We start from the raw sequence: 23,897 nt of genomic DNA on the forward strand, positions 1-23,897 counted from the left end.
TAAGATTTCACTTATTTATTTTTTAGAGAGAGGGAAAAGGAAACAGACGAAGGAAGGAAGGGAGAGAGGGAAACATCAATGTGTAGGAGAAACTTATTAATCAGCCACCTCTCATATGCCCCTAACCAGGGACCAGCCTGAAACCCAGGTATGTGCCCTAACCGGGAATCGAACCATCAACCTTTCTGTTCGCAGAATAACACCCAACTTACTAAGCCACGCTGGTCAGGGCTCTAGGGACTTTCCAGTGGTCTGGAAGTACAGAATAAAAATCAAAGTTTAAGCTGTGAGCTACTGGCTAGGTGAAAATCCTAGAAGGTGGCCTCCAGAATCCTACAGAAGCCACTGAATTCAAGTCTTTCTCCTGAATTCAATATAAATCAGAGTTCATACCAGAGTGACCTCACTACAAACTCCCCAAATGTACCCCAAACTGACTGAACCCTCACAAGTGAAGAGATATGTATGTCCTAAGGATATATCTCATGTGAAACCTTCTGACATACTCCAAATCATTTCCCTGTCCTGGGGGTAATAACATGGCCCACAGAGAGACAAATGGTCAGAGCAGATGATCAATCAAGACAATTCAATTTTCAAGACTGAAAAGTCTATGTTTGGAAATGCACAGTAAAAAAATATATAGGTTTTACAACGCTGTTAACAGCAGTTATCTCTGGGGAGTGATGTGAGAAGTACACATATGAAAAGGAGTTTTTCACTTATTTTATATATGTACACTGTATTGTTTTAGTTCTGCAAGATCATCAATTTACTTCTGGGTTTTAAAAACAGTATTTTGAAATGCTGATTCTATTTTTTCAAAAAGATTAAACAGACCTACATGGAATTCAAAGGAAAAATAAATGCCACTTAGTGGAAGTATGGCTACAAGAGACCTACAGATCAAACAGAAATAACACAATTATCATATCCTGTAAAATAACAAAGAATACTACTGGTAAAGGAACAGAAATGTTCATAGCAAATGTCACCCACTAATCAACATTCATTGCTTTGATTATACAATATTAGGCACCTCATCCCAATTTTATATCCACTCTAATAACCAAATCCCCTTTCAAATTAAACCTAACTGGCCAAACTTAAAAAAAAAATCCTAATAAAACGTTTACAAGTCCATAAGTCATAAAAAATTGTTTTGTGCACCACCAGAACATGGTCTCAGTTTTAATTTTTCATAAGAATTACATACACACACACACACAGAGACATTCACAATTTACTGGGACTCATGTCTTATTTCATCAAGAGAAAAAAGTTTCCCAATATGAAAAGCAAACTACCTGGACAATCAATTATATTATCAGTTTAATGGAGTGTTCATAGTCTTCAACTGTTTTGTCACGACAACTATGAGGTTTAAAAAGTAAAATTTTATACAACTCTGACTCCTGAAAAAAGGCAGGAAGGGAGACAAACTACAATCTGAAAACAGCATAATCCAGCCATAATGTCAAATGTAAATAATTTCATAACATATTTCAGCAAAGCAAAATACGACTTAACACCTTTACAAGTTAAATTTGTGACTTCAGCATCTTAAAAATTAATGTGTACATAACCAAGCTTATTTAAACTTTAAAGTTTGGTTCATTTACCTAAAAAATATTAGGAGCAGTCATATTGAAAATGGCCAAAATCACCATAAATTTGGAAAGGGAGACAAGCTGACAGACAAAAACCACGGAGCAAATTATTTTGGAGGGAAGGATTTTGTTTTCATCTAGATTATGAATCCATAATACAGTCGCAAATATTTTAAAGACACCGTGTACATCTCGTTTCCCACCCTCCCCTCATCGGACTATCACTTCTCCCTCTCGCCCATCCATACTAGTCTTACAGTATCTTCCGAGAGCTCCCTTAGGCTTAGAAAAGCAAACACAAGTTCATACTCATATTCCACCCCTCCCTTAACACATAAAGTCGCATATCATTCACACTGCCCTACACCTTGTTTTTTTCACTTTATAACATACTTCGGAGATCTTTCCATGTCAGTACACAGAAAGCTTCCTCATTCTTCTTTTCGCAGATGATCATGACTAGTTCTATCACAACGTCCTTCTACTTTCTTCAGGCTAACCTTTAATGGTGTGCTATTGTTCTAGTCAGTCAACAACTACTTAACACCTGAATTAGTTTCTGTTTCCCCTAACAAGATTTTAAAACAAACCAGATTTGCGGACTCTCAACGGCTTTCAAAGAAAATTATATCCTTTTTAGAATGTTTGTTTTTTCCTCAGACAGAGGAAAAACATCCCACAATTTGCTCCTCTTATTACTTAAAACAACAAATTAAAATACAACATGAAGTGATATTACCTTTTTCCCCCCCTTGACTTGGGGGATCAGCGTAATAGTCCAATCAGCAACGACAGTAATAGTTTATTTCTTGTGCTTTTTATTCACTGTAAAAGAAAACAGGTATTTATTTTTTTAAAGCCTTAAAGTCGCAAAATGTGGCATTCTAGTAACAAGAAACCACCACCTGAGTCGATCTTTCACCTGCCGGGTCAGAGGCCTAGGCTTTTATTTTTAGGGATCCTGCTCACTTAATCAACAGGCCGACTACACCAGCAAAAACACACTCAAGAATATAAGCTCTGCGGCTCTACGTGTTGGAAATTTCACGCCAGGGGCCAGAGCACCAGGACCCGCTACAGAGACTCCTGCTTCGCAGGCGGAAAGAGATCTAGAAACGCCAGCCGCGGCGGTGACAGGGAGTGGAGAGGCGCGGGTTCACGGAAGGAAGACCCGGCGCCGCGCCGGGAGCCCTCGAACCCGCGCGGTCGCTCGAGCCGAAAGCCCGGAGCCGCGCTCCCCAGGGACCAAGCCCGGAACCACGACCACTAACGGAACCAGTCCAAGGGCGGCGGCAATCGCCGCTCGAACCGTGGCGCGCGGGTCGGGCGCCGGGAGGGCTGGGGTTCCCCCGACGGAGCTGGCCGCCCCGGCGCCCCATTGGGCGCCGCTCCAAACGTGCCCAAGTTGTGACAGGAATAAAGTGGGTCACAAGGCCTAGCGGGTCCCAAGCAACAGCCCTTTCGACACTGGGTCTCCGGCTTCCCTGGCTGCTCTGCCGCCGGAACCGGCCTCAGCCCCGGGGCGTGCACCAACCACCCGGCCCCGCCATGCACCCCAATCCCGCCCCTGCCCCGCAGGTAACCCCGGTTGCCTCGGAGGGCCCGGCAGACAGGGCGGGCCTCCGCCCCAACTCCCAGGAAGAGACACACTACAGACAGTCAGAACTTGGACTTCAGCTCCCGCCTTCCTCTCCCTTGGCCGCCGCCCCCCAACCCCACACACACCGCCCCCCGTTCCCTCGCCTACCCCGCGCCCTCTTCGTGTGCCTAGCCGCGGCTCCGGCTTCTTCCCTCCCCCACCCGGGAGTCTGGCTGCGGTCACTTGGAACCACTAACCTGGCTGCGACCAGGACACACTGCAGCTCCAGCGCTGCACCTGGGGTTGTGAGTGGCGCCCCCAACTCACCCCCAATAATTTCACCGCTACTGCCGCCCGCTCCTCCTCCCCCTCCCTTCCCTTCCCCCTCCTCCACTGGCACCAGGAGCACGCATGCGCCACCCTGGCAAGCCTACCGGCGGACGTCAAGCCCCGGGCCCACCCGGTGAGGCGCCACTCACCGGGAGCGCGCACGCGTCGGCGGACAGATTTCCTCCTTGTTCTCGCTGTCGGGGGTTTCCTTTTTTAAGCCGGTAGCCGCAAGCCGTGTCTGTGATTGCGCTCCCTACCGGCGCATGCGTTGTCAGTGACCCCGCGGGCTTGGATGGCCGGAGCTCTGCGTTTGCCCCTCCCCTCACTCTCCCTTTCCCCGGCGCGTATCCTTGCGCATGCGACTTGCTCCGTTAGGCGTCGTGGAGCCGCGGAGGGTATCCCGCGCTGAGGGGATGAGAGACTCCTGCTGCCTAGGGCCGAGTGCGCCGTCCGCAACCGCCGCCAGGGGCGGAGGAGAACCGGGATCTTCGTGGCACCCCCTTCTCCGCACCAGTTACTGGAAAGCCGGGGAGAGGCGGGGCCTGGCTGGTGGAGGGTGCGGCTGGTCGGGGGAGCGTCAGCGTTAGGTCGCGGCGGCTCTTGATGCGGGGAGCGAGAAAGAGCGTCCTGTTTGATGAAAGATCCGGAAGACAAAAACGGGACCCTCTCTCCCTTGAAAAGGAAATGACTTTGCAGACACCAGGGAAGATATTTTCGGGTGTTCGCGGGCGAAAGTTTTTTTCCTCTCTCCAGCAGCCTCACCTGTGTCTCCTTTCCTGGGGCTGGGCGAGAGGTTTGCAAAGGTGATTGGCCTTCTGGAAACACAGCCTTGACCCCTCTCCCGGGGAACACGGCTTGGGTCGTTTCTTATTGGTGGGTAGGTGTGGGGAGACAGGACAGGCACTCTTAGCTGGAGGGAGGCAAAAGGTCAGGATGTGTTCAAGTTTTTCACCTGGCCTTCAACACAATCCCTAACCACTTTTGCCTCTGTAACTTGTTTCCTGATCACACCTGCGTACCAGCTGGCTCACCACTTATACCTCTGAGACTTTCTAAATAAACTTTTACTTGTATTTGAGTCTTGGCACTGAATTATTTCTTAACCAGAACTCAGGTACCAAGGTGGCTGAACCGACGTCCAATCCCAAGTAATATTCTGGTGCCCTTTGGCCACTAGCATATGGCCCAAACTCTTAAGGCCAAGTAATAGAATAAGGGAAGATGAGGGGTGCAGCAGTAAATTAGTGCCCCTTTCCTCCTTAGAAAAACGTGTGAATACTTTCTGCTTACCTTAGAGGAAAATTACTCCCCTTGATTCTGAAAACGCATTTGGTCCACATGTAAAATTATATTACAATAGTTGTAAATTATGGGAAAAGAGGTCTTTACAGTCCCAGTTCCTAGTAGTTTTTGTTTTAATGCATGTCCTTTTGATTTGAAATAGAAGCCAGCTTGTTTCAAAAAATAACTTTTAGCTATAAAATCCTCCCTTCAGGTAACATTCACTTCAGTAAACATTTCAAATTCTTGCTGTGTGTTCAGAGAGAAAAAAAAAAAAGGCAAAACAAAAGTTGAACTTAGATCCCCGATCCTTCACCTGAGGATTTTTCAAGGGAGAGTGGGAAAGCATGATTTGTTAACTTACTCCATCAGAGAAAAACTTTAGTACACATTTTCGCCTGATCAGCATTCATTTCCTATTCTGATAATTTCCTTTGGAACTATCCTTTCTGCACTCAGTCTATATGGCTGGGGTAGGACTCCAGCGGAAAGAATATTTAAGTTAATCCTCTCCCACGGGCTGGAGTTACCAAGAAGGGCTCCCTCTCTTCTTAATGGGTTTGTCTGAAATAATGGAGGCCTGAGTCCATCTTTCACTCGGATTCTGAGAAAGAAGGAAGCCGGGAGAGGTACAGGGAGAACCAGATTCAAAGATGGAGATCTAGCCTGAAGGCATGTGATGTCCTGAGTCCAATGTAACTCTGGAAATTTACTTAAATTAGTCAATAAATTCATGTGTTTCTTTTATTGCTTAGACCAGTGAGAGGTCTTTTTGTCACTAGTGATCATGACTCCTAACTGATGCTGGTAAGCAAGAGAGAAAGCGAGGTTCATTATACTGATAAGGTGGGTTGCATCCAGACAGAAGGGTTTAAATGCATTTCTTAGGATGTGGATGTCTAGGTTTTATTCTAGAAAGTGATCCCACTTCAAATTCTGTATCATCTAGAGCATATATCATCAAAAACACCTTTGCCCTTTTTAATGGTTCCATCGTCCTCTTAGTCACCAGAGTCTAATCATGTTCATCTTTGACTCTTTCCTCTCTCACTTTCTGTATTTAATCATTTACCAAGAACTGTTGATAATCCTCTTTCTTCTGCCAGTCCTCTGCTACTACTCAAACATTTCCCACGGTTCAGTTCACAACCTATCCTTTCTCCCCTTATTCTCTCCAAGAATAAAATTAGGTCATATTTGTAACAACTTTCCCAACTTCCAGATTCCATTTTTCCCTAAAAGGAAAATCCTGCCTCCTAGTTTCATAGATCCTAAGTTTGTCCCACCAAATAAATCCTCAAACACAATTTATGTAATTCAGATACACTGTTCATTCCTTCTTGTATGCCTTATTATTTAAACTGAGCATTTCAAACTCCCTTCCCCCAGTAGATGCCTTGATAGCACAATGGTTAAGAGTATAGAATCAGGAACTAAACTGCCAGGATTTAAATCCCAGCCCCACCACTTAATATCTGCATGACTTTGAGCAAGTTATTTCTCTTCAGTTCTTCAGTTCCCTCATTTGTAAAATGAAGATAATAATGATACCATCTCACAAGATAATTGAGAGGAGATACAGTAGATGACATATGCCTGTATATAATTGTACCTGGTACATAAGAAACCCCATGTTAGTGTCAGCCATTATTAATGATGTACCTTTTTGTGTAATTCTTACATTTTTGCTCAAATTTTCCGAGTTCTCTATGTCCTGTCTGTCACAAAGTACTTTCTGTTCTTTCATATTATTTCTCTCATCCTTCCTTTCATTGATAGTCTTAGCTTTACCACCATAGTTTTGTTTGGTTTTTTTAATTTTTAGAAAGAGGGGAAGGGAGGGAGAAAGAGGGAGAGAAACATTGATCAGTTGCCTATCACTCACCCCCAACAGGGGACCTGGCCTGCAACCAGGCATGTGCCCTGACCAGGAATTGAATCTACAGACTTTCAGTTTGCAGAACGATGCCCAACCCACTGAGCAACACCAACCAGGGCAGTTTTACCACCATAGTTTAAAGTGAATGGAACATACGAAGTTCAAGATATGCATAATAGGGAATATAAGGTAAGTTTTCTTTTTTAGAGAAATTTTCATGGTTTAGTCAATTACTTATGTTCTTTCTAGATCCTTTAGAAAAAGGGAAGTATAATAATATGAGATGCTTTTATGTGCTTTGTAGTAAAAAAATCTAGGTTTAAATCCTGACTAATACTAAGCTAAGAAAGTTAAATACTTTTTCTGAGCCCAAGAGTATTCATCTATAAGTTTGAAAAATATGTATCTCAGAACCGTGATGATCACATGTAAATCATAAATTGCTACATAAAGGTTGGGTGGCAAGGATGGTGATTTTAGGTTTTAACAATTTTTGCTGGAACGCTAGGAATGGTTGAAACAACGCACATATTTGTAACTCCAGCCTATACTTCTCCTTTGGGCTCCATACACATATGTTCAGTTGCCTACCTGAAGTCTCCTCTTGAGTGTCTCAAATATCTTGGATGTCCCCTTCAATCTATTCTTCACAGAGAAGGAAGAATATTCTTTTGAAAAGATAAATGAAACTACATGTTCCCATTTAAAACCCTTTGCTTACCATAATATCCAAATTCTTAATCCTAGCCATTACAGCATGTTTGATCTAGTGTCTGCTATCTCTCCAACCTCATGTCCTACCATTTTTCCTTTTTCCATGACACTCCCAACCCAGGAACTTCCTTCAGTTCCTTGCTAATCTCTCTCTGTTCCTAGGCTCTGACACATGCCCTTGCCTGCACTACCCTCATGTCTTTTTTTATGGTTGGTTCCTCCTCAGTCTTCATGTCTCGAAGCTTTAACTACCCTATTTAAGTAGGCCTCCTTCCCACCCCTCACCCTTCCCCTCCCCATGTAGTACCCACAGTTATTCTGGGTTGTTGTGCTGTTTCCTCCATAATGGAAATTTAAATTACACATTCGAAGACTGTCTAGAAAAAGTCCAGACATTGTTAATAAAATAAGAACAGTTTGCACAACATGGGTGTAACCTAGCAGCCAAGGAGAGTGGACTGGAATGCACATGTGTGAACAGTGACGGCTTCGCTGTACTAGTCATCGGGGGTGGTAGACACCCACCCCTAAGTGAGCATGTGTACTGACTGTATGGTTATTGCATTCAAAATGACTGAGCAAGTAGAGCAATGAATCTGCATCAAATTTTGCATTAAGCTTGAACATCCCTTCACAGAAACTATCGGTATGATTCAGAAGGCTGTGGCTATGCGCAACTGGTGTTTGGCACCTTTATCACGAAAATGCACCCACTTATGCATCATGTCTCTTACAGAACTTTTGGCGAAACAGCAAGTCACCCAGATGACTCGGTCCCCCTACAGCCCAGATTCAGCGCCCTGCAACTTCTGTCTTTTTCCAAAACTAAAATCACCTTTGAAAGGGAAGAGATTTCAGACCATTGATGAGATTCAGGAAAACATTATGGGGCAGCTGATGGCGATTGGGAGAAGTGTGTGAGGTCCCAAGGTGCCTACTTTGAAGGGAACTGAGGCATCACTGTCCTATGTACAATGTTTCTTGTATCTTGTATCTTCTTCAGTAAATGTCTCTTATTTTTCATATGACATGGCTGGATACCTTCTGGACAGATCTTGTATATTTGTTTGATATTTGTTTTCTTATCTATTAACTATCTTCCCCACCACCACATGGCAAACTCCAGGAGGCAAGAAACCATGTATTTTGTTCACCATATATATGCAGCATCCATTTCAGTGCCTGAAGTAAATGAATGATTGAATGAATAAATGAGATGAAAGGTAAAACATACTAGAAGATTTTTAGGATCACCTTTATATCATTATGATTGTAGGCAAATTATAGTTTTTTCAAGTGGTAGCCTTACTAATGTGCATTAAAGTACAACGGAGAGATAAACTGAAATCAGTAAAATATGATATACTAGTACTGTGTTAGTAATCAAGTATTTGAGGACCCACAAGAGCATGTAACACTATAATAGACACAGGTAACACCTATGTAAGAGGATGATGAGTGAGGTCCAAAACAGGGAACAAAGAGCATATACCACTCTCCTTCTAAATATCTGCCAATATTTGGGGCCGGATACCTCCTTTCACCAGGACAAAAGCTGAGCAAAATGACTTGGTACCATAGTCAAAACCTCTGACCCTCACTCTCAGGTCATGTAAGCAGAACACTTGGGAAGAGGAGGATGAGAGAATCATTGGAGCCAGTCAGGTTCCTGGACAGTATTGTTATTTCCTTTCAATTTATCCTCCACCCCATTCCACATTAAATAAACACGGTTCCAATAGAATCAGCTAGAGAAACTGGAGGTATCTGCCAGGAGAGACTGGCATCTCACCCCTGGCAGATTTGTTGATAAAAAGGATAGAGACTTGGAGAGAAACAGCTAGCCAGGGATGAGGCTGAGGAAAGCAATGTGCACGCCTACAATTTGGCATGGCAAGGATTTGTACATTTCTCCTGGGTCCACTGATGCTGTGTAGAAAGTGCCATCCAGGTTTGAGCCACCTTGACACCCAAGGCAGAAAGAAATTCTAAGCAGCAAGAGTCTGGGTATGCTCCTAAAACTGGAAACTGAGAGAGATTTAGAAAGAGAAAGCTGTAGGCTGATCTTCCATGTCAAGGAACTATGCAGTGAAGAGGCTGTCTCAGAGTTTCTACAATAGAACACAGTGTACCCATTAATGAATGAACATTTAGATGCAATATAGATTGTACTTAACCAGTGGAGAGAAATGTATCCTTTTCTTTCCTAATTTCCCTCCCAGTCTTCCATCCCACACCAGAGGGAATGGGCCTTGAGAACAGAAGCAAAGAATTGGTTTTAAACAAACCCTACCTTCTGTCTTCAGAGTTGCTGAGTCACAAATTCAGCCAAAGAACACATGCCTTGGATCTGAGATTGGAGTTTTAAACCAGATACACTTTTAGGAACCAAGAGTGTGAAGGAAGAGATTAAAGAATACATTCAAGATGTCTTTCAGGGATTTGCCACTCACTGCTGCTTACTCACCTATGTATCCCATTAAATAAGACCCCCATTTCTGTTCATCTAGGATGGGGCCAGAAATTCTGCATTTCTAACAAGCTCCCTGGGGTGCTGCTGTTTCCAGGATGATTCTTTGACAAACAAGGCACTATGAAGCAGGGAAGGGAGTGTTAAGAGAGCATAGTTGGCAGCAAAAGATTAGAGAAAAATATTAAGTTGGAACATATGAAATACCCATTTTTGTAGGTCAAAACAGTTGAATATTGGCAGTTAAAAAAACACTTTTGTTTTAAAATTCATTAAATGGGAAACACAATATTAAAGTTAAATAATGTCTCTACATTCTAACAAATATCTATACCCTACTTAAATAAGAATGTATAAATGAAGTAGCATAAGGAAGTAGTACTGACCTGTGTCAGCAGGCGGGAGTACCTGCTAGAAGAATGTCTGTGTGTATGTATATGTGTGTGAGTACATTTGAAAAAGTCTGGGGCTGGAATCGCAATCAGCCACCTCTTACATACATGTTATATTTTCAGGATTTTTACAATGTTAAGTCTTCATGAACAGTGTTTATGGATAAACACTTTTGCTGCCACCTGGTGGATTTGAGTTAAGAGTTAAAAGGGAAAAAGGCATTTTTTAAAAATTCAGATATCTTAAATACTATTTATTAGTACTCTGTTAATTTCAATTTAAAAATAGATAAATATATATTTACTAAGAAAGGATGGCATTTATAAGGATGATTTCTTCATTTGGTTTCAATTGAAGGAAAAAATATTGTTCATATTTACTTACATGCATTAGATGGTATTAAAGTACATTTTAAGTTTATGATTATATGGCTTTTCCTTTCATTTCCACAATGATTTCATCTTGAATATAAATTTATCCAATTGTTTTTTAAAGAGAACTTCAGAAGTTGGACTACTATAAGTAATTATTTCACTTATCTGTGTGCAGAATACTAAAATAAAGACCTTCGTGAGCAACTCCCAACTTTTCTTCACAACTTTCCTTCCCTTCATCCCCAAAATGTATATTTTCAAGAGCTCTTCTTTTCTTTTTCTTTTCTTTTTTTATTCATTTTTTTAATTTATTTTCTTTTTCTTATTGTTGTTCAAGACAGCTGTCTCCAAGAGCCCTTCCTTTCTCTCTCAGAAGAAAGGGGTCTTCCTAATTCTTTCCAAAGTTAGATCATTTGGTTTTAGCCTACCCAGTGAAACAAATTATCATTATCTTACTCAAATCCGTATTTAACTTTTCTTCTTCTTCATCGTTCTGGGCAGCTTACATGATCCTAACCTACCCCGAAGAGAACAAAGAGCCTTTTCTTGATTCCATGTTAAAATGCCTCAATTCTCACCAATTTATTTTTGTAATCTAATCATTTAAACTTAGCCTAGATTCTCTCACAAAATCAGTGACCAAGTGTAACCAGAATGGTGGGTCATCAATACAAACGAAATAGAATAAAATCTGATATTTAACTATTGCATGATGGATTATTTAGTTTCTCTAAAAATGGCGTGTGTTATTAAAACAAGATAAAACATCCCGCAGGCCTTTTACAGTATCCTAATATTTTATGTTTTCTCATGCACTATTCTGTGATTACTATTAAAACATAGGTAAGCTTTCACAACATATTTTTCTCATTTCTTCTGATTTAGAAATTTGTCATGCAGTTCTAATGATTCTGTAGTCTCTTAATGATGGTACTTATTAATTTTCTAACTTAATAGAACTATTAACAACAACAATAATAAGTGGATATGTTTCTTATGTCCTTTCTAGAATCTTTAAACTGCATTTTTATATTGAGTGGTTAATTTTTTTAATAGGTAAGAAATTTCAAAGAAAAAGCTTACGGTCATAAATTTAAGTATTTTTACTCAGGGCCTCTAAATAATAGACTAGGATTTATTAACATAAATTAAATACAATTTCATGGTTCTCTTTCATTATTCATAGGCCTCTTTTTGGAAGGGAGTAGGCCATACAAGGGATTTGTACTGTCAGAGTTCTTGTCCCACCTGGGTCAGAAAAAGGATAAGCCAAAGAAAAATATTGAGGGTTCAGTATAAATACTGGTTTTGTTAGTGGCAATTTCTGAAATACCTGAAAGTTTTGAAATGGTGTCTAACCTATAATTATAACATAAAACTGAATATAAAATAAATCTATAAATTTTCTAATCTCTGACTATAAAGGCAGTAACAAATTAAACATTCAGTACATAAACACTTTAAAACTATTTATTAACTATTTCCCTCTATTTGGTATCATCATCACTGTTTGAACTATTAGTGTCATCATAAATAGAAGTGTTTCTAATTGAAGATATCATCACATCTACAATGTCTTTTTTAGGGTTTTCTTCCAAATCAGTCTGTATTGCTCCAACTGCTGCTAGCTTCCATTCAAGTTCTACAATAAATAACCCATCATTAAGTTAGATTAAAATCTTAGAAAAATGAAAACATTTTCTCACCTATATGAAACAGAAATTGATTATAATATAATTCATGTGGAAAAATTATTTAGAACTAGATGACAATGTAAGTACAACAATATCAAAATACATATTTGATATGGCAAAATTGCACTTAAAGGGGAAAATTATGGTTAAACTTTTATTTTAAAATGACTGAAAATAGTGGTTAAAGGTTCAAATCAGGAAGCTAGGGAAAGAACAATAAAATAAGCCCAAGAAAAGCAAATAGAGGAACATAATAAGAAAATACTTTAGAAAAAATAAGAAAACAAAGTAGAGATGACCAAAAAAATCAAAAGCTGGTGGTTTGCAGAGGCTAATAGACACACCGCAGGCAAAAATGATGACAAGATAAGGGAAAAAAATAGTATCAAGAATTTACATGGGATATAACCAAAGTAAAGATTTTAAAGCTCTGAGGCTACTTATGAAAAAACTTATGCCAATACATTGGAAAACTTTAATAGGAAAATTGCAACAAAAATATGAAATACCAAAATATAAACAAGAGGAAAAAAAGAGCTGAATTCATAACCAAAAATTTCCCAACCCTGAAAATTAATTATTTAGTCAAATTTATTCCTAAGTACTGTATAGATGAACAGAATATTGATGAGGAAAATTTTTAAAAATATACTTAGGAAAATTATGAAATATATTAAATTATAAAATGTAATATATACATATTATACTTCTGAGGAAGATTGTAAAAAACATAAAATAAGACCAAAATAAATGACAAGATATAGCTCATTCATGGAAAGGAATATTCCCTATTATTAGGATATCAAGTCTCCAACAATTAATCTAAGAAATAATCAACTTGACTAATTCCCACATTTATATGAAATTCTGAAAACGACTTGCCCCTACTAGAGACAACTAGATTGTTATAAAGCTATAGTAATTAAAACCATGCTGTATTGATTCAGGGCTGGGCAAATAGACCAGTGGAACACTGTAGAGACTTCAGAAACACTTTGAAGTATTCTGAACCATAAAAAATAACATAGGAAACATTAAAAATCAGTAGGAAAACACCTCACACACATTAGGATGGTTACTATTAAAAAAAACAACAACCAGAAAATAACAAGTGTTTATGAGGATATGGAGAAATTAGAATTCTTGTACTCTGTTCACGGAAATATAAAATGGTACAGCTAGTATGGAAAACAGTATGCTATTGCTCAAAAAATTAAAATAGAATTACCATATGATTTAGCAATTCTACTTCTAAGTATATACCAAAAAAAATTGGAAACAGGGACTAGACTACTATGCTAAGTAAAATAAACCAGTCAGTGAAAGACAAATACCATATGATCTCACTTCTATGTAGAATCTAATGAACAAAATAAACTAATGAACAAAATAGAAACAGAGATACAGATACATGGAACAGACTGACAGCTGTGGGAGGGGAAGGGAAGGAGGTGCTGGATGAAAGAAGGTGAAGGGAGTAGCCAAAGAACATATATGCATGACCCATGGACACAAACAACAGTGTGGGGATTGCCTGGGGTGGGGGTAGGGGGACTGGGTGGAAGTGGGCAAAAGAGGAAAAAGTGAGGACAACTGTAATAGCATAAACAATAAAATACAATTAAAAAAAGGAAACAGGGACTAGAACTGATTACTTACTTGTACATCATGTTTATAGCAACATTATTCTCAATAGCGAAGTGAGAGAAGAAGCCCAAGCATCCATCAACAGATAAAGGGGTAAACAAATGATGGTATAAACATACAATGGAATATTATACAGCCTTAAAAAGGAAGGACGTTCTGACACATGTATAGCATAAATGAACCCTGAGGAAATTGTGCTATGTGAAATAAGTCAGTCACAAAAGGACAAATACTACATGATTCACTTATACAAGCTACTGAGGGTGGTCAAATTCAGGAAGTAGAACGGTAGTGGTCAGGGGCTAGAGGGAGAGGGGAAAGGAAAGTTATTGTTTAATTAGTACAGAGTTTCAATTATGCAAGATGAAAAGTGTTATAGAGATGGATAATTGTGATGATAGCACAAAAATGTGAATGCACATAATGCCACCGTACTATATACTTCAAAATGGTTAAATAACTTATTTATTAAAGTTCTGGATGTGTAAAGTATACCATGGTAACTAAAGTTAATAACACTGCATTATGTATTTTAAAATATTAAGGATGGTAAATTTCATATTATACATATTTTATGACAATTTAAAAAAAATTTAATATACTAATAAAAAAGAAAGCATGGACCAGATAACACATTATTCATGATAGCAATTGCCTCTCGGGAGAAAACAGAGGAATGGTACCAGGAATGGAAATACAGGTAACTTCAACTATATTTGTAATGTTTATTTTAGCAATAAAAAAATAGCTGAAGCAAACATGAACAAATGTTCACATTGGTTATTTTTAGTAATTACATGAATGATTGCTATATTATTGTTTTTTCTATTATTTTTTAAATTTTTTAAATAAAGGAATAAGGTCCAAGCTGAAAAAACAGGGTGATAAAACAAAGAGAGGCCTTGAAGACTAGGAGAATGAAAGAGGTAATTCTGGAACAATTAAAGTATTGGAGGTCTCTAAGGCCAAAAACAGCTTTAAGGGAACAAAAGAGTGGATAAATTAGCTGTTAAACACAAATATTCACAGTGACTTTAACACGATGGTAAGAGAAAAAGATTTTTATAATAAGAAATTAATGGAGTTCTGAGAAATGACTTGATAAATGATATGGCCTGAGAACTCAGTTGGGAAGTAAAAATCAGGAAATTGGTGTTATGGTAAGGTTATTATTGGAGGAAATTAATCTGGAGGCATACAAGAAGAGCTGGAAGAAAGAGAAAAACCTTATGTTTTATGGATATAAACTTTCATGATATTTGTTAATTTAGTCAAGTTTTTACCTGTTTTTTACAAACAAATTTTAAAAATAATATCATTACCTTCTAGCTTGAGATTTATACCTCCACATTCTATAATTCCAATGAATTTGCCTTCTATCTGACCATTTTTATAAACAAAAATTGTTGGTAAACAAGTGTCATGGTAGTGTTGAATACAGCTATTCACGATGGCTTTAACGAATTTAGTTTCTGGAAATTTTCTTGCTAGAAGACTAAGATGCTGATTAACCAGCAAACACATTGGTATGCTAAAAAGAGAAACAGTACACACAATATCTTTTTTTTTTTTTAAAGCTACTTATGTCAGTTTAACAAAATAAGTGAAACATCTTCATGACGAAAATATATCTTTAAATATTCTTTTCATAATATCTAAGAACATATCAATTATCATCCTCTATTGTTACCTTTAGTAATGATAAACTGTAGAGCTCTTTGATTTTCATTACAAACACCATTATAGTCTGGGAATAAAGCTTGCTACAATGGGAATTTGATGCCTAACTAAAGCTAAGCATGTCTGACTTAGCATCAATTTAATCAAGCCAGTTCCTAGTTTAAGGGACATAGAAGGAAAAAATAAATAACACTCCTAGGGACTCTATGGCAGTTCAACGTGGAAACAAAGGGATCCAAGCTCTTGTCATCATCACATGCTTATTTTCACATGAGATGATCGAATCCAAAAATCCTTATCTTGGGCTTCCAGTCAGAATGCTTGGGCTCACCTCCTTGCATAACCACATCAAAATTACAACTAAATTATAGAACAACCATCACTCAGAACCATCAGAAATTGAGGTGAGCAGAAGTCTGACAACTACCGAATTAAAGAAACCACATCCATCCAGACTGGTAGGAGGGGTGGAGACACGGAACAACATTGTCCCGCACCCACATGTGGTGGATAAAAATTCAGGAGCGATATCTTGGAAGTGAGGAGTCCCAGCCCCACGCCAGTCCACCCGACCCAGGGTTCTCCATAACTTCTGGCTGTAAAAACCAGTGAGGAATGAGTTGGTGGAAGAAACTTCTAGAGTCCCAAGCAGTTCCTATTAAAGAACCTACTCAGGGACCAACCTATTCAGACCCGCTCCCTTTGAGCTCCAGCACCAGGGTAGCAGCTTGAAAAGTACCAGTGGCATACAGGGAGGAACTGAAGTGTCCGGCAATAAAGCAAGAGCTGGGGGACAGCTTTTTCCCAGACAGAAAGGCAGGCAGAGTCCCTTGTCCCTTTTCTGAACCGTCCTACCACAGAACCACGGAGCTGGCAGGCTGATGCCATACCTGAGACTCTATCAATCTGGTTAACACTGTCCCACCCTGGAAATACCCTGAGGCTATGTCCCATCCAATTTACAGCTGTTAACAGCTGCTTTTCCATGTGAATGGCTGGTCTTGGGTCATGCTTCACAACTTCCTAAATCTTTTCAAATAAGCAACAGCCTGGCCTCAGTGAGTTCCCAACCCCCATACCCCTTGCTAAGTGGCCCCAGGCCTGGTCCTAGCAGCAGCCAGTCTATATTCACAGCATGGCTTCACCTGGGAATCTCCAAACCCAGCACAAGTAGCAGCCATCTCAAATTGCTTTATAGCTCACGCAGGGTGGCCCAGAGCAGAATGCAGGTGGGGGCTGATCTTGGCCCGCACCAAGAAACCCCAGAGCCTACATACCCAATGGACAGCTACAGTCCCTGCTGGGGCAACACCACCCTGCCCCTGCGCAGCTGATCCTCCACAGAGGACAGAGGTTGGTGGTCAGTGGTCATAGCCAGTCCTTGCGGTTGACTGGCCTGGGTAAATCCCTCCCATTGACCTGCCAACAGCAACCAAGGCTCAACTACAAGTGGAGGGTGTACTCAGCACACACGAAGGGCACACTTCGAATATCCAGCTTGGGTGATAGGGAAGGATGTGCCAGTGGATCCTGCGAAATACCTGCTACATTGGGCCACACTATCAAGACAAGGAGTCATAGCAGCTCTACCTAATGCATAGAAACAAACACAGGGAGGCTGCCAAAATGAGGAGACAAAGAAACATGTCCCAAATGAAAGAACAGAACAAAACTCCAGGAAAGAACTAAACAAAATGGAGAGAAGCAAAATATCAGATGTAGAGTGCAAAACACTGGTTATAAGGATGCTCAAGGAACTTAGTGATGACCTCAACAGCATAAAAAAGATCCAGTGAGAAATGAAGGATACACTAATTGAAATAAAGAACAATTACAGGGAAACAGCAGTAGAGGGAATGGAGCCAAGAATCAAATTAATGATTTGGAACATAAGGATGAAATAATCAACCAATCAGAAAAAGAAGAAAAAAATCCAAAAAAAGAAGATAGTGTAAGCAACTTCTGGGACAACTTCAAGCATTCCAACATTCACATGATAGGGGTGCCAGAAGGAGGTGAAAAAAAAGCAAGACATTGGTAATCTATTTGAAAAAATAATGATAGAAAATTCCCCTAATTTGCTGAAAGAAATAGACATGCAAGTCCAGGAAGCACAGGGAGTCCCAAACAAGATGGATGCAAAGATGCCCTCTCCGAGACACATAATTAAAATGCCAAAGGTGCTGGTTTCAGCTACCAGAGGGCTACGAGGTGCTCCTAACCTGCTTCCAAACGTGTCTGCAAGTCAAAATGTCATACCCATCCCCCAAAGCTAAGCCCTCCAACCCCAGTAACCTCCAAGACTTCTTTGACATGGACATCAAGGCGAGCGAGTTGGTTGAATTGTCTTAGAATTGTTTGCAGGTATTGCACCCAAAACTGCAGAAAATTTTCATGCATTGTATAAAGGAGAAAAAGGCATTGTACCCACCACTGGAAAACCTCTCCATTTCAAAGGATGCTCATTCCATCGAATTATTGAGAAATTTATGATTCAGGGTGGAGACTTCTCAAATCAGAATGGGACAGGTGGAGAAAGTATTTATGGTGAAAAGTTTGAAGATGAAAATTTCTATTATAAGCATGACTGGGAGGGTTTATTGAGCATGGAAAATGCAGGCAGCAATACAAGTGGTTCTCAGTTCTTTATCACAGCAGTTCCAACTCCTCATTTGGATGGGAAACTTGTGGTATTTGGCCAAGTAATTAGAGGAATGAGTATGGCAAGAATTCTGGAAAACAGAGACGTGAAATGTGAAAAACCTGCCAAATTGTACATTATTGCAGAATGCGGAAAACTGAAGGAAGGGGATGATTGGGGAATATTCCCAAAAGATGGTTCTGGTGACAGGCATCCAGACTTCCCTGAGGATGCAGATATAGATTTAAAAGATGTAGATAAAATACTATTAATAACAGAAGACTTAAAAAACATTGGAAGTACTTTTTTCAAATCCCAAAACAGGTTGATGGCCATGAAAAAATACTCGAAGGTTTTAAGATATATGGAAGGTTTAAAGGCTGTTAACTGAGTAAGCAGAGAGATTGAAGCTGCAACCTGTAGCTTTAAGCTGCATCCTGAATATTAGTGCTTGTGCATTGAATGTCAAATTGGCAGGGACCAACTGACAGTTGTTTGCAGCTCTTGAAATTGACCCATCAAATACCAAAGCACTGTACCATAGAGCTCAAGGATGGCAAGGATTAAAAGAATACGACCAAGCATTGGATGATCTTAAGAAAGCTCAGGAGATAGCACCAGAAGAGAAAGCTATCCAGGCAGAAGTGCTGAAAGTCAAACAAAAGATAAAGGCACAGAAAGAAAAAGAGAAGGCAGCATGTGCAAAAATGTTTGCTTAATAAGGAATTTAGTTATACTTAAATATTACACACTGATGTATAAAGGCAGTAGGAAAATTGAAGGGTTTTTGTCTATTATATATGATTCTTAATGTGTTTCCTTTGATAGTTCAGTTCCCATTGTTCACAATTTAGAAATACTGATAATGCTGTTCACTCTTAATAAAAGTGTTACAAACTACAAAAAATAAAATAAAATAAAATAAAATGCCAAAGGTTAAAGATAAAAAGAAAACTTGAAAAGCAGCAAGAGAAAAGCAGTTAGTTACCTGAACGGGAGTTCCCCTGAGACTGTAGCTGATTTATCAAAAGAAATTTTTCAGGCTACAGAGGATTGGCAAGAAATATTCAAAGTCATGAATAGCAGGGACCTACAGGCAAGATTGCTCTACCCAGCAAAGATAGCACTTAGAATTGAAGGGCAAAAAAATAACATCCCAGACAAGAAAAACTAAAGGAGTTCATCATCACCAAACCATTATTATATGAAATATTAAAGGGACTTATTTAAGAAAAAAAAAGATAAAAACTATGAACAATAAAATGGCAATAACTACATATCTATCAACAACTGAATCTAAAAAACAAACTAAAGAAACAAGAACAGAGACAGAATCATGGATACAGAGAATCCATGTTTTGATGACTGCCAGATAGGAGGGTGGTGTAGCGGGATGGATGAAGAGGTGAGGGGATTAAGGACAGATAGGTAGTTAAAGAACAGCCATGGGGATGTAAAGTACAGTATAGGAAATGGAGTAGACAAAGAACTTGCACACATGACATGGACATGAACAATGTCCTGGACATGAACAATGGTGTGGGGACTGCCTGAGGGACTGGGGGGTGCTGGGTGGAGGGGGGCATAGGGGGAGAAATCAGGACAACTGTAATAGCATAATCAATAAAATATAATTTTTTTAAAATCCCTCATCTCAAACTTCCTTGAGTTTCTTGACTCTAACAAATATCACCCACAATTTTCTTCAACATCTCACTCCATGCCACATCCTGTTCCCCATAATCCAGAAGTATTCATCATTAGAAATTTAAAACTGATTGGATGTGCGACCAAATCCTGCAAGTCTTCTGCTTTATCACTTAACTCCCATTACCTTCATTTTTTAGTCACTTTTCTCCTGTTCACTCATAGCTTTATTAAAATGTTTTGAAGCTAGTCTTCTGCTTTATCCCAAAATTCTTCCATTTCCTATGGGACTTAATTCTGTTATTCTGCTTCCCTCTTGTCCTGTTTTCTCCATCTTTCCTTCTCCACTTTACATAAACACATTCAAGTTAGTAAATTTTTAAAAAGTCCCTTACAACTCTCTGTCCCCTTCTAATAAATACTCTTTATCCTTCACAGCCCAGATATATATCTGTATATACACACATATATATACTTTTTATATAGAGATTTATATATAAATATATACATTTATACATGCATATATAAAAGAAACTATATATATACACTCGTGTGTGTGTGTGTGTGTGTGTGTGTGTGTGTGTGTGTGTATGCCCTAGTCTATAAATTTCATGGCAAAGAAATATTAAAATTATAAAATTTAGGAACCTGGTAAAAAAGCAAACTCTTACTCTTCTGTAATTATAAAAGGCAGCTAGAAATAGAAACTTAATAGTTATATTTCACTTTATAGTACAAAAGTTATGAGTAAATCCAATATTAAAAATTAGACTTTAATTAAAAATTTAACATAATTTTTACCTTTTACTAATTTGATTATAGATTAATTTTCTTAAAAGTATATGTCTTATATTGACACAGGAATGCATTTTCTTAATTTCACAAAAACTAATACCTTCTGAGTTCACAAATATTTAAAATATTATACAAATGAATCCTCTTTAAGTTCATCAAATCATTAGATAGTTTGTAAAACCTTGAGACTAAAATGCATTCAACCTCTTCCATGAGTTTTTGAAAATTATTGGTCAAAATTAGTAATTGATCTAGAAATAATCATGACAATAATTTTATACCAGGGTATGGTAGGTAATTCAGAACCAACATCTATTCTGCTGATGATTACAGGTCTCAGAAAAAGACATTCAGTGTGGACATCTTCAGTATATAACATTTCTGACACACAAATCCTAGTATTGTAAGTGTTACTGTTTCACATACTTATTTGTGAAGAACCAAAATCAGCAAATCTCCAAATTAGTTTAGCTAGATAAGTGGAATAGGAAAATGGGAAATTATTATTTTAAAGACTAAAATACTAAAAAATTATTTACCAAGCATTTTAGTTATAGTAAAAATAATGTCTTTTTTCATGGGGTCTGAGGAACTGGAGATCTGGTAAACAGCAAGGCTCTAATTTGCATAAACTGCTCTGTACAGAATTTCTCTAAGAACTTGAAGTGAGAAGACATCTTTTATTCAGAGAATGAAATAAGGACAATGAGGGCTATTGTCATGGCCTCTGTTCCTGGACTGGCCCGAAGCCCAGACAGAGGGCCTCGGTCCTTACACTAGAGGAGCTGTTTCTGTGAGAGATTTATGAAGCTACAGGAGTTTGCAACTCCTCTTTGGCACAGAGTTGGGGAAAAGTCCAGTCTTCCCAATTATCATTATACCAAACTGGCAGGGAGATATATGGATTATACTTAGTACAACTAGGCACTCTAAAATTAACTGTTTCGGGGGGAACATGGGAATGCAAGAATTGTTCTGTTAAAAGAGACAAGAGATATGATATATCCAAATATACTGCCTGATCCTCGACTGAATCCTGCTTAAAAATATGTATATTTATAAAAGACATTTTGAAGTCAGTTGGGAAAATTTGAATAAGGACTGGGTATTAGATGCTATTAGGAATTATTGTTAATTTTGTTAGATGAGAAAATGTTATTATTGTTATATAGAAAAATGCCCCTATGTTTTGAAAGTGCATGCTAAAGTACTTAAGATAAAGTGTCATGCTTCTGTGCTGGACAAGGCTCCATTAAGTTATATTTAAACTAACTGCCAAAGAATTCTTATTTCTTCTAAAAAATGTGACAAGTTTTTTAAATTAGACAAGAAAATATATTAAAAATACCTAATTTAATCCCTGAAGCCAATGATTCTCTACTATATGTGTGTATATATACATATATGTCCTTTTTGTGAGCACTCTTTGTTATATGCTTTATAAACCCTTAAAATCAGAAATATGTATCTTAAAACATTAACATATTAATATTTTGCAAAAAAGGAATTACCTGGATCTGTAAAGGTGAATTATAACCCATACATCTTTGTCTGCATTAGTGACTTCATTCACATACTGATTTCCAGAAATTTCTCTTAACTCCCCATATTTTTGTTTTTTCTTAAGAGCTCTCCATTCCTGTAACCGCTTTTCTCTAATTTAAAAAAAAAATGAAATAAAGTCACATAAGAAAATTGTTATTTTCTTAAGATCATTCCTATATACAGTAACAACTTAGGGCACTGAATGTAATGTCAGTACATATCAAAAACTTTAATGAATCATAGAATAACTAGTAATGGTGTTATAATGCCAATTTCTCTGTTTATATGGGAATTTGTGTTATTGTGGATATTGCAAGTAAAATAAGTTAGCTACTAACTTTTAAATTTATTTTTACTTAAACTAGGTCTTAATCATAGCTATAGAGAGTTTATTTAGACATTGAACAAACAAACTCTCACATACTGTTTAAACATTTATAAGGGAGAATATACTCATGTAACAACAATGGCTAACATTTACTAAGTGCTTATTATGTTGCCAGACACTGTTTTAAGTCCATTACATTAACTAATCCTTGCAAAAACCATACAAAGTTAATACTATCATTATCCCCATTTACATGCTCTTAACTATCATGTTAAGCTGAACTTCAGTCCAAAGCCTTTGTGAATATGTATAATTACTCGTTATAAAATTTATTGCAGGTAGAGAGGTGGCAGAGAAGAATGACAAGTTTGAACTGTAAGATCACTTTAGTGTAAACACTAAACTGTGTTTAAATACCAGATCCCACTTACTAGCAGCATGAATTTGGGCAAGATATTTGCTGTCTTTAAGCTTCAGTTTCCCCAACTACAATGGGATTAATATTAACACCCAATTGCTTGGCATTGCTGAGATTAAATAATACATATAAATTTCTTAGGATGGTGCCTAGCACAATGTTACCTAGTTATTTATCTATAGAGAGCAATAAAACTTTCTTAAATAGCTCTCAAAATGTACATACTCTGATTAAGTTATTAAATGCTTGGACTCATGAAGCAAATACAAATATTTTCTGGTGCATGTGCAAGTTTCTTAAAAGTTACTGACTCTAAGTTTTCTTTGGAATACTTCTCTTTTTTCTATATATTAACTGTATTTTCTTATTTTCTGTATTCTTGATGCTCTGGCATCTGGGGCCTTGTTGATCCTGGACAGACTACGCTTCCCAGGTCTAGCTAATTCTGAAAGAAGCAACCTCTTTCTGGAGAGCAAATTCCCCAAATGTAAATCAACTAGTCCAGAGCCAAATCCCTCAATCACCTCCTTCATTAAACTGAGCCACTATCCCTCTGTCCTAATTGTCCATGGACCAGGTACCAGACAAAATGTTAACTGTTAAATCTACCCGTCCAGTATTTAGGTTCATACCAAAAACTGAGTGGAAGGTACAGAGATTTCTAATACACTTCCTGATCCCACACATGCATGGCCTCCTCCATTATCAACATCCCCAACAAGAGTGATATATTTGTTATAATTGATGAACCTACATCAATACATCATAGTCACCCAAAGTTCATAGTGTGCATTACACTTCACTCTTGGTGTTGTACATTCTATGTGTTTAGGAAAATGAATGATGACATGTATCCATCATTATGGTATCAT

General features: G+C 38.3%; 2 protein-coding genes and 1 pseudogene across 3 annotated transcripts in view; 1 reads left to right on the plus strand and 2 right to left on the minus strand.

Moving 5' to 3' along the window:
- Nucleotides 1–4,006, minus strand: part of CLOCK (clock circadian regulator) — a 118,087-nt gene extending 114,081 nt beyond the window's left edge. For both annotated transcript variants that reach the window (XM_054566753.1, XM_054566752.1), the window contains exons 1-2: nucleotides 3,669–4,006; nucleotides 2,350–2,435 (exon numbers count right to left, since the gene is read on the minus strand). The gene's annotated coding sequence lies outside the window, so the exon portion shown is untranslated. The remainder of the gene's footprint in view (nucleotides 1–2,349; nucleotides 2,436–3,668) is intronic.
- Nucleotides 4,007–12,107: 8,101 nt separating this feature from the next.
- The window catches only part of PDCL2 (phosducin like 2), a 31,620-nt gene continuing 19,830 nt past the window's right edge, over nucleotides 12,108–23,897 (minus strand). Inside the window, 4 exon segments of the mRNA XM_054566737.1 lie at nucleotides 12,108–12,125; nucleotides 12,127–12,272; nucleotides 15,294–15,502; nucleotides 22,246–22,389. Of these exon segments, the coding sequence (XP_054422712.1) occupies nucleotides 12,108–12,125; nucleotides 12,127–12,272; nucleotides 15,294–15,502; nucleotides 22,246–22,389 (517 nt within the window).
- LOC129065471 (peptidyl-prolyl cis-trans isomerase D-like) lies at nucleotides 17,879–19,011 on the plus strand (annotated as a pseudogene).

Source organism: Pteronotus mesoamericanus, unplaced genomic scaffold (genome assembly GCF_021234165.1).
Source record: "Pteronotus mesoamericanus isolate MK-2021 breed Mesoamerican mustached bat unplaced genomic scaffold, CSHL_Meso_final contig_180, whole genome shotgun sequence".
Taxonomy (NCBI): Eukaryota; Metazoa; Chordata; class Mammalia; order Chiroptera; family Mormoopidae; genus Pteronotus; species Pteronotus mesoamericanus.